Below are 18691 nucleotides of genomic sequence, written 5' to 3'. Positions count from 1 at the left end.
TTGAAAAAGGGAAACGTTGACAGCTATGTTCAGAAGGAACTGAGATTCAGTGGAGGTTCCCCACAGGGGTACAAAGGCAGGGCAGTTTTTGTGATTTCCTCTTTCCCCTGTAGCCTCTCATGCTGCTCCAAAGGGTCCTATAACCCTTTGCTCATATTATCTTCTATAGTGTTAGTGTTTCTTGACCTAAGGATGCTTATTATGATTGTTTGAGAACTGCTGCTTGCTATGGGAGAAAAACATTTCATCTTTGGTTCTGTAGAAACTGAAGAAGGATTTGGATCGACTCAAGGAGGACTTGGAAACAATCACAGACAAATGCGATGATTTTTTCAGTCAAGCTGCTGGTTCGCCCTCAGTTCCTACTCTGCGGTCGGAGCTTAACCTTGTAATTCAAAATATGAATCAGGTTTACTCCATGTCTTCCATTTACATAGAAAAGTAAGTAAGCCATCAAGTCATTCACATTTTGTAACACTTTTTCATCATCATCATTTGATAGGATGATGTAGCGTGTGCTTGGAGGGGAAGCTGAGTATATTCACAGTTTTGAATATTTTGTTGAATTGAATAATAGATACAGAATTTCATATGGCCACCTTGAAAGTGTTTATAAAGTTGAAAGGCCAGAAATAAATTTGCACAAACAAACAAATAGAAGAATGATCTTAGTCGTATAGTCTTCATGTACTAAAACAAGTTTTAAAACTTTAGAACTATTTGGAAATTATGAATGACAATTGATCCCTTTTGTTTCAGGTTAAAAACTATAAATTTGGTGCTGAAAAACACTCAAGGAGCTGAAGCACTGGTAAAACTCTATGAGACTAAACTATGTGAGGAAGAACCATTAACTGCTGACAAGAGCAATATTGAGAACCTTATGGCTACGTTGAAGGTATTCTTATGATGTACAGAAAAATAATAATGAGAAATAGGTGTGCTTTTAAGTAATATATATATCCTATGGTTTTCAGAAACTGGTATTCAGAAGCATTACTGTCTCTGACCTTGGAGACAGAGCATTGCCATCAATAGGCTTCTCTTCCATGAATTTGTCTAAACTTCCTGTATCCAAGTTGGTGGCCCTCATTGCTTCCTGTGGGAGCAAATTCGATAGTTTAACAAGGTAGTACTTTAGAAGAAGTACTTTATTTTATCTGTCTTGAATCACCTGCCTTCTGTTTGGCCTTAAGAAGAATGAAAATGAAGTAACATGAGTGGCATTGAGATGTGGCCAGTTGACTGGTCAAATATTGAGAATTAGAATGAATGTTGATTATTATGTCATTTCCCAGTAACACTTAGCTAAGAGCTGAGCTGCATATTACACCATCTTGTGGAAAGAAGACCAGAAGTTTAGAATCCTGAGGTTTCCCTCGCATCCCTATAGGGCAGGGATTAGGAACCTGTCCTCCTCCCGATGTTGCTGGACTCGTAACTCTCATCAGCCTCAGCCTGCATGGCCAATGGTCAGGGATGATGATGGGTGTTATAGTCCAACAACATTTGGAGGTTCTTTATCCCTGTTATAGGCAACAAAAGATGGAGGATCCTGAAGCAGTCACTGGTCCCTTTCCTTCCCATATGGTTCTTCAGAAAAGAAAAACACAGCCAAATTATACGAGGAAAGAATGCAGCCTTTTCCCTTCCTTCTTATGCAGCTAATTTTCCTTAGCTGCTGAGAAGAGGAAGACCAGGGAAGATTAGCCGCATGAGAGATAATCTTAGCTATGCTTATAATTAGCAAAGTATTCCTCTTCGTTATAGTTACAGAAGCAGTAATGGTGCAAATACAAAACCATTTTTTATAGCATTTCACTGAAAATTCGGGTGCTTTGTTTGTTTCCTGCATGGATACCCTATTACTAATTAGTAATATGATGCATTAGTTAGTAATGATGCATATTGATTTGAAACAGCAGCATTAGGATCTGTATTGAGATGTCACATGTTTTGTGTACCAGCAATGGAGATCTGAGGTTGATGTAAAAAGAGAAGTATTCCATGCTCTAGAAGACGAACTCCAGAAAGCTAAAGCAATTAGTGATCAGATGTTTAAAACACACAAGGAACGTGATCTCGACTTTGACTGGCACAAAGAGAAAGCAGATCAGCTGACTGAGAGATGGCAGAATGTTCATTCTCAGATTGAGAACAGGTTAGTACTCCTACTTTCTTTTCAGAAACTTCAGAGTGAAACCTTTCTTTTGGTGCGTGTGGGGTTACCTTATGCTGGTCTTGGAGTTTTGGCAGAGTGTCTAAATGTTAATTTTAGGTGTTTTCAGGTAATTTCCTTCAGGAAGTCTCAACCATCATGTATAGCATAACTGAGGAGAGAAAGAAATAAAGAAGATAAAACTTCTCTGGTTTGGTCATGCCCATTTTGACAGGAGGGCGGGTGCTGCTTTCTTGAGACTTCTTCCAAAACAGCTCCCATAACATATATATGAAGGAACACTGAGCAGTGAATATGGTTCCTTCATGCACACGCAAGGCCGTCCCTAGGGAAGTGTGTGGAGCCGGACAAATCTTACTGTTTGGGCTCCTTGTTGCCTTCACCTACCCCCTGCCTGGCCCAGTAGTGGCCGTGGCTCCTCTTCAGTCTCCCTGTGGAGAGTCGCCATTTAATATGTGGAGAAACCAGCTGCTGATTCACCAAGCATGTGGAAGTGTTCCTGTTTTACACTGAATTCCACCATTGTACAAATCCATCCAACTGCTACCAGTGCATTGACAGTAAACTTACACATTGCATATGAAAAAACCCTCAGTAAACACATTTCTCTGCATCTCCTCCTAAGGCTTACTTTTTGTTGTTTTGCAGCTGCTGTTAGTAGCAATAGTCTCTCCCCTCCGCCCGCCCCCCCACCGCTTGATTTTTTTTCTTTCTTTTGCTGCGTCTTTAGTATTGGCACTGGGATTCTTTGCCTCCACCTCCCTGCTTTTCTCTAAGAGCGAAGGAGATGGAGAGCTTTTCCTGGTGGGCAAGAGGCTGCAGGGCCAACTAGGCTCATGGCTGTCACCTCCGTGTGGACCCCTCAGTGGCCCTGCCAGGCACATGTTACTGCTGCGATGTGGAAAGAAGCCACAGGGAAGCAACTTTCACACTGTGGCTTCTGCAAGATACATACTGCACGTCTGTGATTCCCTTGGTTCAATCCTTGCTATCTTCAGGAAAGCATGCCTGTCTTAGAAGCACTGTGTGGGTAGTCTTCTGTCCTGACAGTTTAAGGTACCCTTATTTATGGCAAATGAGAATGCTCCTGCGTGCTTGTGAGATAAACATGAAGCAAATGCTGCCTATCTCGGACAGCTTAATTGACTGTGCTGGCAGTTCATCATCAACACTTAGGCACTCTGAGCACAAGAGGTAACAGATTTTGTGTCGACTGCCACTTGTAACTGTAAACAGACTGTTCCCTACAAATGTTCACCCTCCTGTTATATATATATATAATAAAAATAAAACCCTGGCTAGTTATCAGTATAATTTTTCTTCAGCTGTATAAAACTTAGCCATTTTAACTATTGCCCAAATTATTTACTAATTGCTACTCACAGAACAAGAGGGGCCATAGAGAGGTATGGAGATGTGGGTTCTACTACCCCACAGCCTCAGCCAGCCCAGGCCAAGCCGGAAGGTTGGTGAAGGAGCGTTTGCTTTTGCTTTTTCTTCTTCCTGCTGCACCAGTATCAGGCTGGCCCAGGCTGGGGAAATGGACTGAGGTAGGACTGAGCAGGTCCATGGCCCCAGCTCTCAAAATGCTCTGTTTCAGTGTCTTACACTGGGTACTGCTGTTGGGAGCACTGATGGCAACAGTATTTCCACTGCCTCACTTTCCATAGTTTCAGCTTTCTGTGGGGGTGTCCCAAGTGGTAGACAACAGTGGACAGGGGAATCCCTTCAATCTTAACCCCCTCCAGCACCACAGGTCAGTTTTTAGGATTGCAGTTATCGTAATTACCACATAATGTTTCGCTTTCCTTCTTCTCTTTCTCCCTCAAGCTTGAAAACTGCAGGGAAAAAAGTTTATTATTATTATTATTATTATTATTATTATTATTATTATTATTCCTGTAGATTGCAAGGCCCTTTTCTATAAAGACTTTTGTAATAGACTAGGTACCTGTTTTTCCCTAACGACCATGGATTTAGTCAGCATATGAAGAATTGGGTATTTATTCTAAAGTGAGTCTTTTCTCCACATTCTAATCCTGAGGTTTTGCAACTGAGGAATACTGTTTCAGGACATGGAACGTGACTGCTCCATTTTTCCTTTTGTTTTTTAAGCTTCTGCTGAATTCTACATAACTTCCCTCTAGTGGTCACCCTGAGTAGCTTTTTATGTCTAAAATACACTGGTACATGTAAGCATCCTTGTCTGAATCTGGAGGTTATCGTGGCAGGGGATTCACTTATTTTTCAATGCCTGGCATTTGAAATGAGGAACTTGTAGATAGAGACAGAGAGAGACAAAACCCTTTGAAATAAGGAACACAGGGTGTTCCATCTGGCTTCCTATAAAGATGAAGGGATGTTTGATAGAGAGATAGAAGGCTGCCTGGAGCTTTATGAACCTAGGAATGTGTGTTCTTTGGCATGTATTCCTCAGAACTAATACATTTCTTGATAACTGTGAGCTCCTCAAAAAAGGCATGGAAATTAAAAAGAACTCAGAGAGTTCCTTTTTTATGAAATTGGCAAAGCCTTTCATTCTGAAGGTTTGCAGGAGAAACCCTGAGAAAAGGACTTCTAGCTGAATGATGCCTTCTGACAGCCAGCTGTTTATGAAGTGGTGTAGCCTAGCACTGAGCTACAAACCAGGAATTTCTAATTTCACCTTTGCCCTGAACTTACTGTGTAGCCTTAGGCAATCTCTGTTCTGTTTCAGACTTAGCATCCACCCCAAAGATCTTTATTATGCGGGGAATAATAATACTGACTTGCCCTTACAAGGTTATTGTAAGGTTGCTGGTGGTGATGATAGTTAGTTCTTTATTGTCATTGCTACTAGTTTGTTCTTCCTCACTGAAACAGCTTGCTTTTTACTCAACCAGGTTGCGTGACTTAGAAGCTATCAATAAATCCCTAAAGTACTACAGGGATACATATGGTGCCCTGGATAACTGGATCAAGCAAGTCGAAGAAACTCAGCAGAGGTTCCAGGAAAACCCACCTCAAAACAGTAAAGCTCTGGCCAAACAGCTAAACCAGCAAAAGGTAAACGCTTGATCGATTGATTTAATTTGTTTATATGCCACCTTTCTGTAGTGAGCTGATAACAAATATCCACTTATAACATGCAGGTTTTGTTCTAGGGCTTAGATGTAAAGAATTAATAACTAACCTAAAGACAGCCAGTTTCAGTTCAGCTCATAAGAATTTTTCCCTTTTAAGCAGTGTACTGGATATACCTCTGTATCTTACATTATTAATAATCTAGTATGTTTCTGCATATGTTGGTTGAGGGGCAACGTCCCCCCCTTCCATTTTTCTTGTAGAGCCAAAGGTAATTTATAAAGAGGACCACAGGGAAACAGCCTTTCACGTTTTTATACATAAACACAACTTTCACGTTTTCAGTCTAGTATGTTTTAAAAACAAGTAGAACACTAGCCTTTAGGATGGGGAAAGTTGCATAGGTTGATACTGTTAGATACTAAAATTCTCTTGTTTATTTTACAGATGCTAGTGTCGGAAATAGAGACGAAACAAAACAAGCTAGATGAATGCCAGAAGCACTCAGAGCAGTATTCAGCTGCAGTAAAGGTAAAACTATAACTTCTGTGCACAATCATTATTCTTTTTTAATTCTTTGTGGAAATGTGAGCATTGCTCAGCATCCAGAATGACGACAGTGATGCTGCTGCTCCTGCACCTGGAAGTCTGGCTATGGAAATGTGGAAGCTGCCGTGTCTTCTGAGAGATACACTTTACACATTGCTTCACATGTTGCTGTTACTGCCACAGCTGCTGCTCCAATCCACATTATTAGGCTGCATTGTGTCAGTGGGCGCTGGCAGCAGTAGTGGGCTGGGGTGGCGGCTCTCAGCTGACCTCTAGCATAGGGAATCCGGTGCTCCTTCCAGTGCATTTGCAAAATGCTGACTTTGCTGCCACCTCACCTCACCTTGCCCCTCTACCTTGTAGTGGCGCTGTGGTCTAAACCACTGAGCCTCTTAGGCTTGCCGATCAGAAGGTCGGCGGTTCAAATCCCTGTGACGGGGTGGGCTCCCATTGCTCTGTTCCAGCTCCTGCCAACCTAGCAGTTTGAAAGCATGCCAGTGCAAGTAGATAAATATGTACCTTTGCGGTGGGAAGGTAAAAGGCGTTTCTGTGCACTCTAGTTTCCATCACAGTGTTCCGTTGCGCCAGAAGCAGTTTAGTCATGCTGGTCACATGACCTGAAAAAGCTGTCTGTGGACACACACCAGCTCCCTCGGTCTGAAAGTGAGATGAACGCTGCACCCCATAGTTGCCTTTGACTGGACTTAGCCATCATGGGAGCCTTTACCTTTTTTTATCTTAAACTGCAGCAGCACCACGGACCAGAGGTCAGGTGAACAGTGCCACCCCACCACCCATCCTCTCCTGTGCTGCCGGGTGTAGTCTGTAATCAGACAATCCAACCTACCCACTTGAGTGGCAGCTTTACCTGTCACCAAAGCAACAGAGAAAAGCCAAGAGAAATCTCCTGTAGTCCTGTTCAGCTGTGTGCAGGCATTCTTCCTATCTCTACCTCTGTTTCCAGAGTGACAGGTTTTGTATGGAAAACCATCAATGAAACCTGCCAGTTGAGCTGAGGGAAGTTGCTGTTTCCCAGTCCAGTTATAATGTGAGTTCCATAGCAGCTGCATTGTCTTCTTTTACACTCCAGCTTCACTGCCCTAGTGTCACAAGATATCCAGGATATCTTCTGGTGACTGTCAGCTGACAGGAGGTAATCTTTCCCTCCCAATACCTTGCATCCCCTCCCCTTCAAAATCTGTTCTGGAAGGTGTTCCCCACCTTCCAACTGTCCAGATCTAGAGGGTGATCTAGAACTGTCCAGATCGTATGCTATAGGGGGATTGCCTACAATTGCCCCCTTCCCAGTTCTCCTGACAGATTCCCTTCTGTCAGCAGACCAGTCGCCATTGGATATCACCCATAGTCTTTAGTACTCAGATGAATTTATGCAGCACTTGAAAGACTCCTAGTGTGGAACAAGTAGCTTACAGGTTTACCTATTTCCATTTATTTTCTACAGGACTACGAGTTGCAAACGATGACATACAGAGCCATGGTTGACTCCCAGCAAAAATCTCCAGTGAAACGCCGAAGAATGCAGAGCTCCTCTGATTTCATTATCCAAGAGGTAGTTGGACGTGCCTTAATATTATAATGCTTTATAATGACCCACATTCCACTTCTGCATTGTGAAAGCTTTTGAGCTACATTCATGAAATACTTTCAGTCTAAATATACAAAGCTAGTAATTGATCATGTTACACCCTGCTGCTTCATTTTGGGTGCAGCTAGTCTGGCTACAGCTACTATATCCAGTCAGAGAGCCCAATGTGGCAAACCTTAGTCATCTGACGTTGCCAGGGTTACATAGATTAGTTTACCACATTATTCCAGGGTATAGTTTCACCACTTTCCATATCATCAACTTCAGTGTAATGTGCAAATGTACAGTGGACTGTGGCCAGTGCCTGTGATTCAGAAGAGAGGTGGTTGCTCAGAGGTAGAGTACATGATTTGCATGAAGAAGGTTCCCGGTTCAACTACTGGCATCTCTAGCAAGAGGAATCACAGGTTGCATGACAAGGAACATCTGGTGGATGATACTTTGGAGAGCTTTTACTCATCAGCATAGATAGTACCAAACTGGCTGGAACAGTTGGTCTGATTCGGTATAAGGTAGATTAATGTGTTCAAAAGAGTTAATAAGGATTTGTAAACAAAAAACCCGAAAACACTGCAATTTAGAAGTTCAGTGTAGGTAGGGAGTTCTTTAGAGTTAAAGGATCTAAAGAACTTAGATTAAAATGTGGATACTGGTGACCATAGGGTAAAAGTACAACAAACTGGCCAGCGTTTGGAACCTATCCCTGGCTGTTAATGAAATGAGGATGCAAATAGACATTTCTTTGTTCAAGAGTTTGCAAGCTCCTCCATCAGCAAGATAGAGATTAAGTGCAATCGAGACTGAATATAATCGCAGACTCTGTGAATGATAGCCAGAACACAAAGAGTTACAGAATGATATATGAAGGGTTACGTTCCTTTATATGGCTGTAACCCTCATGTCTTTTTGGGACCCTGAAGCATCCTTTTCTAATATAACATACTGAATGATGTCCCTGCCCTGCTTCATACAGAAAAATGTGTTGGGATTCATTGCATTCAATAATTCATAAAATAAATGATTTAAGGCATGAGGGGTTAGGAGGTTAATCCCATGATGAATTTGCTCCTTCATCTTTCATTCTTAAGAGCACCTCCACATCTGCTCCCTCCAAAGCAGACAGAAGTCAACTCCTCTCAACACTCTGTTTGTTACACTGATTCTTCTAAGAATCTGTTGGACTCAGGGTCATCTTTCTAATGTGTTTTGTATATTATGATTTAGGAAGACGCAGTGCATTTTTATTTTAGAAATCATATTGTAACTTTATTTGTTCTATATAAAAGTAAATAAATTTAAGACACTCCATTTCAGCACGAATCAGGACTGTTCCTCTGTTTCATTGCAGTTTATGGACTTACGAACACGCTACACAGCTTTGGTGACCTTGATGACTCAGTATATAAAGTTTGCTGGTGACTCTCTCAAAAGGCTGGAGGAGGAAGAGGTAAGTCAGCAGATAACTTTCAAAGGGATGGTAAAACCACTATGACAGCTATACTTTTTTAAGTATAAGGATAGATGATGTGAACTCCTTATGTACTCTCTAGATATAAAATGAAGGTTGACATCACGTATCTAGTGAACACCAAGACTGACCTGAAATTATCCGCTCTCATTGTCCTTACTATTTTTACTACTTTAGTTTGCTAAAATTCTATTGCAGGATATTGGTTCTATATGAGAATTTCCCTAAGGTACTGATAAACTTGTAAAATACCTTTATATTTATTGGCTCATAAGCTCTCTCACACTGCCGTGCTTTCAACTTAGCAGTTGGATTTTATAGTAGTCTAAGTAGTGATGACAGGATGGACAGGATTGGAAAGTATAGCGAAGGGAGGCATCTGCATGCAAGCAAAGATATTTCAGTAGTTCCTGTGATGTATAGTATTGAACAAGACCAATTCAGAAAAGAGTTTTCTATTCAGTCTGCAAATAAAAATGGCAGGCAGGCAAAGCTGCCAGTGGAGGCAGTGCATGTTGCTGATGAAAGGGAGGAGAAATTTAAATGGTCTATTTCACTGAAGGAGAGAGCAAGAGTACATGGAAAAACTAATTCCGAGCCTGTCTGAAGGCAGGACATTATCCCACGGGAATCAGCCCAATTGAACAACCCACTTGCCCTTCAGAAAGGTTGCACCCTGAGAACCTGAATAAAGGCTTTGAAAAATATTCTCACAGAGTACTGATAAAAGTGGAAGAGAATAGCCTAACAGCTGAATTGTTAGCAATTGTTGCAAAACTGCCCTAAGCAATTTAAAACCAAGGAAGGAGTCAGTAAGACAGTGCAGCAACAATTAAAACATGTGTCCTTCTGATAGGTGAATACTAATACATTACATAATATGTCTCTAGATAGCAGCAATTTTAGAACAGCTACCCCACAAGAAAGACTGTACATGCTCCAAGGAAAATAAATGTTGAAGGCCAAGGAAGCACAACTTGTTTCTGTGCTGTTTCAAAGGTTTACACAGTAGAAAACACAGTTATACAGCATAGTCTAAAAGTGTATGAACTAAATTATGGTATGATGCAAAGCAACATCAACCAAAATATGAATTCAGTATTGTTACATTATTAAAATAAATAGTGATGTAGTGCTGGCCAGTTCCTGAAGCAAAGTAATTTTGAGGAAGGATAATTTGGACATGAACCAAGAAAGGAAAAAATTGAAGATACCCTTTCTTGCAATCTGCTAACGCTGAGAGTTTGACACAGAATGTTGTCTGTGGTTTGACCACTCTATTCACTGGTGTTCACAAAGAAAATGTAGAGATGGAAGTGGATATGTTTTAAAAAAAAGGAAGGATTTTTTTCTAGCTGAGTCAGTGCTGCATAAAGATGTACATGACCATTCATAGCTACTCGAAGAAGACAAAAATCCTAAACTGAGAGAGGATGTCAGGAGAACAAAGTATGGAAACACAGGAAACGAACAGCCAGTTTTTGAATCAAGAATGTGCAGAGAAAGCATAGGCCAAAAGGAAGAAATAAAAAAGAAAGAGGTACATAGTTATAGTAAAAATCAGAGGCAATCATAATGAATATAATAGTATTATAGCAATAAATACAACTTCAAAATCATTCCTAATCATCACTTGAAACTTAAATATGTCTTTGTGTGGTGGGAAAATTGATTTAAAACTGATTCAATGGAGTTGCAATATTTAAACAAACTGCTAAGCTGTTGATTTGCATAATCATTCCTTTTATTCATTTATGTAGCAACATCAGCTACAGAAACCTCCCAGCTGACAACTTGCTTTGCGATCAGGATTAGTGGGCGGGGAGATAATTAAATTATTACATTTTAATGATCTTTAGCATTGGTGTTTCCAAGTATCTTGTGGTTTGTGTTATATACCAGTAGATGTCGCATTTATTGGTGTAATGGGGCATCTACTGGAAAATAAAATCTCATTTAACAGCAATATTTAGAAAGAATTAAATTCAACCCAGAAGGAAATAAAGCTGCCTTTGCATTAGTATGTCTTGGTGAGTTAATGATACTGTAACGTTGTGCTAGTCTTTTGTTAAAAGAAAGAGCATTATGTTCAGAGCCTGAATAACTATTGTTGAAGGACATGGCTAATTAAATGTGGTTTCTTGCTAATTGTATCATGTTTTACACTAAAACGCTCTCCTCTTCTTATTCAACTAACCATCAAATGAGGAAGTGCTTTTTTCTTGCATGGTGTGTTTTGCTGAGAAGTTGCTCTGTAGCTTTTAAGCAAGGACTCATGCAAGTGAGCTTCTGGGCATCACATTCAACCTATGAAACAACTCTTATCCTGAAAGCAAAGGGATTCTTCTTGAGGACTTCAGCTGGTGGATTCCTTCATGCAGCTTTCTCTTTACTCTAACTAACGGTCCCTTTCTGATGGTGACAGTGGTGGTGGGAATCCCTCAGTCTGTGCTGCTGACATGCTGTAGTTGAAGTTTGTAAGTATTTGCAACTGTGCATTTTAACATTACAACATTACCTAACGTTTTAAAAGAATGGATTTCAATGTTTCTTGTTACCTTATCTTTTTTTTGGCAGATCCTGAAGAATAAGGAGGCACTAGTACGTGGTGAATATTCTGATCTGGAGCAGCAGCAAAAAGAAATAATGAGTGAGAACAGAAAACTTATGGAGAGGATAAACGAGCTTGAGGAGATGTTGGATGAGTTGAGGAAACAGAAGTTCCAGTTGGAAGTAGAACTTCCAAAAGCAAAGGCCGATGCAGAGAAAGAAATGAAGAAGCAGCAGACAAAAATGGAGGAGATTTCTCTCCAGAAAGCCAAGGCTGAGCAAGAAGCAAAGCGCTATCGCATGGAACTAGAGGATGCTCTTAAAGAGAAAGAAGACGCAGAGCAGGAGTTGGAGCGTGTGAAGCAGCTCGCTTTGAAGACTGAGGCTCAGAGAAGTATGGTTGAGGAAAAGTTCAGAGCTTTCAGAATGCAGCTAGAGGAAACTGCTGTGGCTAGAGATGCTCTTGAAGATAAGTTAAGAAGGAAGGACACCAGTCTTCAAGATTTAGAGCAGCAAAAGAAAGCACTGATGGAGGAGCTGAGGAAGAAGACTGCTGAAGAAGAGAAGCTTGTGAAACTCATTAAGGAAATGGAACAAGACATGGAGTTTCAAGGTAGTCTGGTGAAAAGCAAGTGCAGAGAAAAGGAAATAACTGAAGTCAGAAGGCAAATTACTATAATAGGACAAGAAACTCTGTTGCCAACAGGTTCAGACATTTTCAGAGAAAAGCAAGAACTGAAAAACATTGAGGAATTCCAGCAACTGGTGGATGAGCTAACATTTGCCAACAAAAAGTCCGAGAAAACCATCAAAGACCTAAAATATGAACTGTGTGAACTTGAACTGCAGAATGCGTCTGCTGAAGAAAAGGCTCGCTTACTAAAAGAAAAACTGGATGATGCCAATAATTCTCTCAGGCGCCTTAAAGTAGAGCTGGATCAGAAAGAGCTGGTAGAGCAAGGATACTTGGAGCAGCTGAAGGAGCTTGACAGGCAGCTGCAGAAAACCACAGGCAAAGCTGAAGAGGTAATGCAAGAAGCCATGGATCTGAAGAAAATAAATATGAAGTATCAAGAAGAGCTGAGGTCACTTCAGAAGGAAAAGGCACTGTTAAAGATGGAGCTGGAGGAGTTGGCTAGGACACACACACACACTGGGATTACTATTCAGCAATTGCATTCCCAAATCACTTCTCTTCAGCAAGAAAAAATGGCAGCTGAACATAGAACTGTTTCATGCAGAGGGGAAACAACCAGCCTACAAGAACAGTTAAAAAAAATGCAGGAACAATTCCTTCAAAAGACAAGAGAAGAAAAAGAAAACCAGCTGAAGATTCAAAGACTGAAGGATGATTTAGCAGATAGCAATCACTTAGTGGAAAAGTTAAAACAGAAGGTTGAAGAGCTTTCTAGATGGAACAGCGAGACCAAAATAATGATGACTGAAGTCCGGACCGATTCAGAGAAGATAATTCTTGAAAGACAAATTATTGACAGAAAAAATGATGAATTAAAAGCCCTGGCTGAAGGTTTCAAAGAGCAACTACGTATCACAAACGAACAACTGCACAAACAGATAATACTTGAGCAGGAGCACTTGGATCACATCAAGAGATTAGAAGATGAGCTAATAAAAGCAAAAGAATTAGCTGGTGAATTTAAGCAGAAATGTGACAGGGACAATGCTTATAACATGAATGCAGAGATGGAAATAAGAAACCTACGTACTCAGATGAGCACATTCACTATGGAAATGAAGATGAACGAGCAGAAGGTCCAGCAGCAGCAGTCCCATATTCATGAGCTCAATAGCAAGATGAAGAAGCTGCAAGATGACTTGCATCAGAAGACCTTGGAGGAACAAATGGCGCGCCAAAATGTGGCTTTACTTCAGGAAGAATCAATTGCGTTCAAGCATTCTGCAGAAGAGTTTAGGAAGAAATTTGAAAAACTCTTGGAAACTCACAACATAGCGGAAAATGACATATCTGGTATCAGGATGGAATGCATCACCCTGCAGCAAGAAAACCACATGGCTCAAGACAACATTAGAATGTATAAACTTCAAATTGAAGACCTGCAAGACAGACTTCAGAAATCCCGTGAGCAGCTTCAGCAAGGCAAGCATGCAGAAATGGAGTATGTGCAGAAATACCGCAAAATGGAAGAAGAGTTGCAAATGCAGAGGCGGACAGTAGAGAACTTGAAGCACCAAATAGACCTGCAGAAAAGAGATCACGGCAATCAGCTGCGTTGGTTTCAGAATGAGATCAACAAAAGGAACATCCAGTTAGACTTTGGGTGGAAGGGAAATGGGTTTAGTTACTTGGGAGACACTTCCCCAAGAGATTTTGAACATATTAACCTCTGTACGACCACATCTCCTTTATTAAGAAGGAGACACCTAAGTGGCTCAAGTTGCAAATCTGAACCGCTGGTTGCACAGAAGTTGCAAACAGTTGCCACTGATTCATTGCAACGAGAGAAGCCATTCCAGTTGTCCGGAGTAACCCACCAACTGGAAAATGGAATAAGTCAACAGTCCTATGCCGAATATGTTTCCCAGACAAGCACAGAGTTTGAGATAACGGTTGATAAGAGCAACCCTATCACAAGAATTTCAGAAATAGATAAATTGAGAGACGGCAAACTCCTCAGTTCCAGGCTTGAAGAGAGTTATGAAGTGGGCTTAGGGAAGCGCCTGCATCCATTGGAGGTACATGGCACATTTGATGGCATTTGATATGGCTTGGATGTTGCTGTTACAGTTTTCTGTTCTCCTGTAATCTTCCTTGCTTTTCTGTTCTATGTTTCATCTTATTTGATACCAAACACTTTCTTACATCTGGCATGCATCAGTCCACCTTATAACCCCAAGACATTTGTGCAGGTGCAGATGTTGCTTGCATGTGTGGAAGCAAAAGTTTCACCCACCAACACCCACTGAAATATTCCCCCTTTATTTAAAAGAGGGGGCCCTACATACCGAAGAGCACACTTCTCTGCAAAATGGTGTGTGCCGGATAAAAGCAGCAGGCAGAATGATGTGTCTTTGCACCATTCTCTGCCCACAGTTGTCCCCACACCCTATGATTTCAACAAGACATGAGGTGAAGCCAAAAAGTGCAGTTCTAACCTTAAAAGCTCGCCATCCAACTGCTGAATGATTATTTGTGGCCTACAGAAGTCCAAGAGCTCTCTTTAGATTTGTACTGCACATACAACAGGCCTGGCTTCCTAGAATGAAGAAAGAAATTCACAAATCCAAGTTGTTCACATCCGCATTAGATTTTTTAAAGTGGCACTTGGAGCAAGAAGGTGCAGTCTCTCATTTCTCCCAAAGGAGCGACCCTGTTTAGGGTTCTCTCAGCAGTTCCCTCCAAACTGGCCATTCCACTCTTCCCACGCTGTGTTTTGTTTTTCTTTTCCAGCTGCACTCTGTATTCCATAGCTACTGAGCATGCTCTGAGCATTGTCTCCTTTGAGGGTTTGTTTGGTTTTGCCCCCTTAGGTTTTAATATATAGTGCTTCTGTGAATCTTGGGGATTTCCTGCCTTCATTCACCACCTGAGTTTGCAATTAGAAGGGTGATGATATTGCTAAGAGATAGTTTCTCTTTTTACACTTTGCTGTCATTCCATCCCACTTTCCTTCTCAAACCAAATTCCATATTGCCAGGGTTAATAAAGTTTGCTGATTCTTAGTGTTTGCTGTTCATATTCTGCATCTCTCCCCCTCTCCCTGTTTATGGGCTAGATTAATAACTTGATGCTATTTTCTAAGTACAGTATCCTTCATTATGTCAAACAATTCCTATTTACAGAATCTCCAAAATGAAGATTTATCAAAGATCAGTGACATCTTAGAGGAAAAGCAAGCCAAGGAGGTTGCTCTGATCCCCTCTGAATATGATAATATCAAATTTCAAGGTCTCCGGCATGATGTAACTGCCAAGCAGTTGATTGAAGTTAAACTTCTAGACCTGAGCACAGCTGAACAGCTTCATTCAGGAAAGAAGGCCATTGCTGAGGTTCAAAAAAATCTTGAGAATTTTTTGACTAAGCCTACTGCAATAGCTGGGTTGTATATTGAATCTAGTAAAGGGAAGGTCTCATTTGCTTCTGCAGCTAAGCAGAGAATAATTGAAAAAGCATCCATATTAGCACTGCTTGAAGCCCAGGCCGCCACTGGTTTTATCATTGACCCCACAGCAGGTCAGAAATACTCTGTTGATGATTCAGTTGCCAAGGGACTTGTAGATCATGAATACAAAAGCAGGCTTCTTGAGGCAGAAAAGGCAGTTTTAGGATATCTATTTTCTGGGAAAAAGCTGTCTGTTTATCAAGCAATTGAAACCAGAATCCTTGAAAGGCAGAAAGGCAAAAGTTTTATTGAAGCTCAGATAGCAAGTGGAGGTATTATTGACCCTGTGAGAAGTGTCCGTGTGTGTCCTGAAGTTGCGGTCCAGCTGGGCTTGCTGAACAACACCGTTCTGAAATTTATATATGAACATTCCAGTAATAAAAAAGTCTTCCAGAATCCAAATAATAGGCAAGCCATGTATTATAATGATTTGCTGAAGCTGTGTTTACTTGATATCGGAAGCAAATGCTTCCTGCTCCCTGTTGGGGAGAGAAAAATAACCACTCCATCTGCAGAAAAAATTCATAAAATATCTGTGGTAGATATTACAACTGGAGCAGAAATGACCTCCTATGAGGCTTATAAGAAGTCCCTGATAGACAAAAGTACCTACCTCCAGCTGTCAGGGCAAGAATTTCAGTGGAAAGAATCCACATGCTTTGATCAGCATGGAAATTCTTACCTTGTGCTGACAGACCTAAAAACTGGAATGCAGTTCAACATTGACGAGGCATTAACTGATGGCAAAGTTGATAGAATGCTGGTCAGTCAATACAAGGAAGGGCAAATCACAGCCAGCGAGCTTGCGGATGTTTTGCTGAGCAATTCTAAACCGCGCACAGATGTCAACAGCCCCATTGCTGGTGTCTGGCTGCCCGAGACAAATGAGAGAATGCCTCTTCTGAAAGCTGCTCGCAAAAACCTAGTGGAGAGAACCACAGCACTGAGGTGCCTTGAAGCACAAGCAAGTACGGGAGGTATAATTGATCCCTTTACTGGGAAGAGATATAGTGTGGCAGAGGCCTTGCAAAGGGAGCTGATTGATGAGGCGTCTGCTAAGCACATCCAGCAGTGTGAACTGGTCTTTACTGGGATTATTCACCCTGTAACAAACAGTGTCTTGTCAGCCGTTGAAGCAATGAATACAAATGTCCTAGAGAAAGAAATGGGCACTCGCTGCCTAGAGTATCAACATCTGACTGGTGGATTGATAGATCCCAAGTCTCATTGCAGATTATCGATGGAAGAAGCTATTAAAAGGGGCATTATTGATGCCGTCACTGCTACAAAGATGAAAAATGACAAATTCTACTTAAAAGGTATTATGTGTCCCAAGACAAAGAAGAAATTGACGTATAAAGAAGCCCTTGATAATGCAGTTTTTGACTGCCACACAGGGCTACGATTGCTAGAAGCAGCTGAGCTCATTTCCTCAGGAATTTCTAGTCTGTATTTTTCCTCACAGTCATAATTTAACAATGGAAGTTATTAAATTGGCCTGCAGTAATTTAAACCATCTGGCTCAGGGAAATGATTCCCTATGATTTAATTGGGTTGTAAAATAGGGTTCCTGGCTGATTTCTAAGCAGAACAAAGCATTTTGAGTTTGCTTATGTATAGTTTTCAGCGTACAGTAGATTTAACGTTGCTCCATGCTTGTAATTATGATGCACAATTTGATAAGAGTTAAGCACTTCTATGCCCCATTGATTTTGGTGGAAATTTAAGCTAATGCTTTAGTTCTCCTTGAAATCATTAGGACCTGAATGTACTTAAAACTATCCCTGAATTGTTCCTCTATGCTGTATAAATGGTATTAGCAGCTTGCTAACTGGGATCATTGTGGTAGCAATGTGTTGCAGAGTTGTTGTTGTTTTTGCCATTCCAGCTGCTCTTGGGAAATTTTCAGAAGTGAAACAATATGCCCTGTTGCATTGATATCAGTGTATGATGCAATACTGTCCTGCAAAATAAAAAAAAATCTAGAGTTGGAAGGGACCACAAGTGTCATCTAGTCGAACCCCCTGCAATGCAGGAATATTTTGCCCAACGTGGGGCTCAGACCCATGACTCTGAGGTTAAGAGTCTCATGCTCCACTGACTGCGCTATCTCCATTGATTCAGCCAAAGTTAAACAGGGAGCTAAGTATGTAAACCCTCCCATTGAAGTCAATGGCACTTAAATATTTGTGTAGAACTTAATATGCAATATCATAAATAGATTTGACAGGATGCTTGCTTGCCGGTGCAAAGTTTACTGTGGTGTGGGTTCTGTCATAAAGACTGGATATTCTTCTAACGGCATGTTTACATGGAAGCAAGCCTCTCTGTGTTAGGTGGCGGTTACGCCTTTGTAACAGCACAGTGCTCCCCATGTCTACTCAGAAGAAAGTCCTGCTGAATTTAATGGGTTGTAGTCCTTAAGTGGGGATAGTATTGCAGCCCAAGTTACATGGAGATAAGATTCTCAGTGACACTGGAAATTTCAGAGAAAATGATAGACTTCTGTTACATGATTATTATTTTTCTGGTTTTCCTTCTACTACATGATTCTTTACATTAAAAAAAACACCATATTAAACTTAAACCTGAAATCGGCAATAAAGTTGGCTACAAAATTAGTAATTTTCCTTCTCAGGAGAAACATGTAAGATGCTATGTTAATTGCACAGGATTGAAGTATGTTATTGAATTTCATTGTCTTCTTCAACAACATGATAATCTAGAACTGGGTGTACATCTAATGCAAAGGCTGAGATTTAGAGTGTTTTTCCTGGCAAACCCTTGCTTAGATTTGGCTTGTGCAGTGGTGGCTGGGAGGTTTCTGTAATGTGAGTTCCATCATCTATGTATATGAATGTGTTTATATGTATCATAATGGCTATCTTAGTTTTTTCAGATGTTTGAATTAATTACTTCAATTACTTTTTTATTATTGTTTACCTTTTTTTAAAAAAAAAAAACATGCATAAGAATGACTGTGGTAATGGGGATAAAAAAGAAAGAAAGTAAAAATAAAGCTCATTATCTGGCATCTTCCACAATAAAATTTTTGACGGTGTAACTGTTTTTCGGGTTGGCTGTAACCTTAATATACCTACAATTTTAAATATATATATATATATATTTGCAAT

General features: G+C 40.7%; 2 protein-coding genes across 34 annotated transcripts in view; both read left to right on the top strand.

The window, feature by feature from the left end:
• DST (dystonin) overlaps positions 1 to 18691 on the top strand; it is a 313318-nt gene that overhangs the window by 161567 nt on the left and 133060 nt on the right. For all 33 annotated transcript variants that reach the window (XM_081856621.1, XM_081856616.1, XM_081856602.1 and 30 more), the window contains 7 exons: positions 263 to 441; positions 760 to 898; positions 1968 to 2161; positions 5062 to 5224; positions 5690 to 5773; positions 7254 to 7361; positions 8746 to 8844. In XM_081856621.1, coding sequence (XP_081712747.1) covers positions 263 to 441; positions 760 to 898; positions 1968 to 2161; positions 5062 to 5224; positions 5690 to 5773; positions 7254 to 7361; positions 8746 to 8844 — 966 coding nt within the window. The remainder of the gene's footprint in view (positions 1 to 262; positions 442 to 759; positions 899 to 1967; positions 2162 to 5061; positions 5225 to 5689; positions 5774 to 7253; positions 7362 to 8745; positions 8845 to 18691) is intronic.
• LOC309339143 (desmoplakin-like) lies at positions 14159 to 18621 on the top strand. Its single transcript, XM_081857121.1, has one exon. It carries the CDS (start codon positions 15214 to 15216, stop codon positions 17026 to 17028), a length of 1815 nt encoding a protein of 604 aa, XP_081713247.1. The 5' UTR covers positions 14159 to 15213; the 3' UTR covers positions 17029 to 18621.

This window comes from Podarcis erhardii, assembly GCF_964252035.2.
Source record: "Podarcis erhardii genome assembly, chromosome: 3".
Taxonomy (NCBI): domain Eukaryota; kingdom Metazoa; phylum Chordata; class Lepidosauria; order Squamata; family Lacertidae; genus Podarcis; species Podarcis erhardii.
The sequence above is the reverse complement of the archived record's forward strand: the minus strand, read 5'-3'. Positions and strand labels throughout refer to the sequence as shown.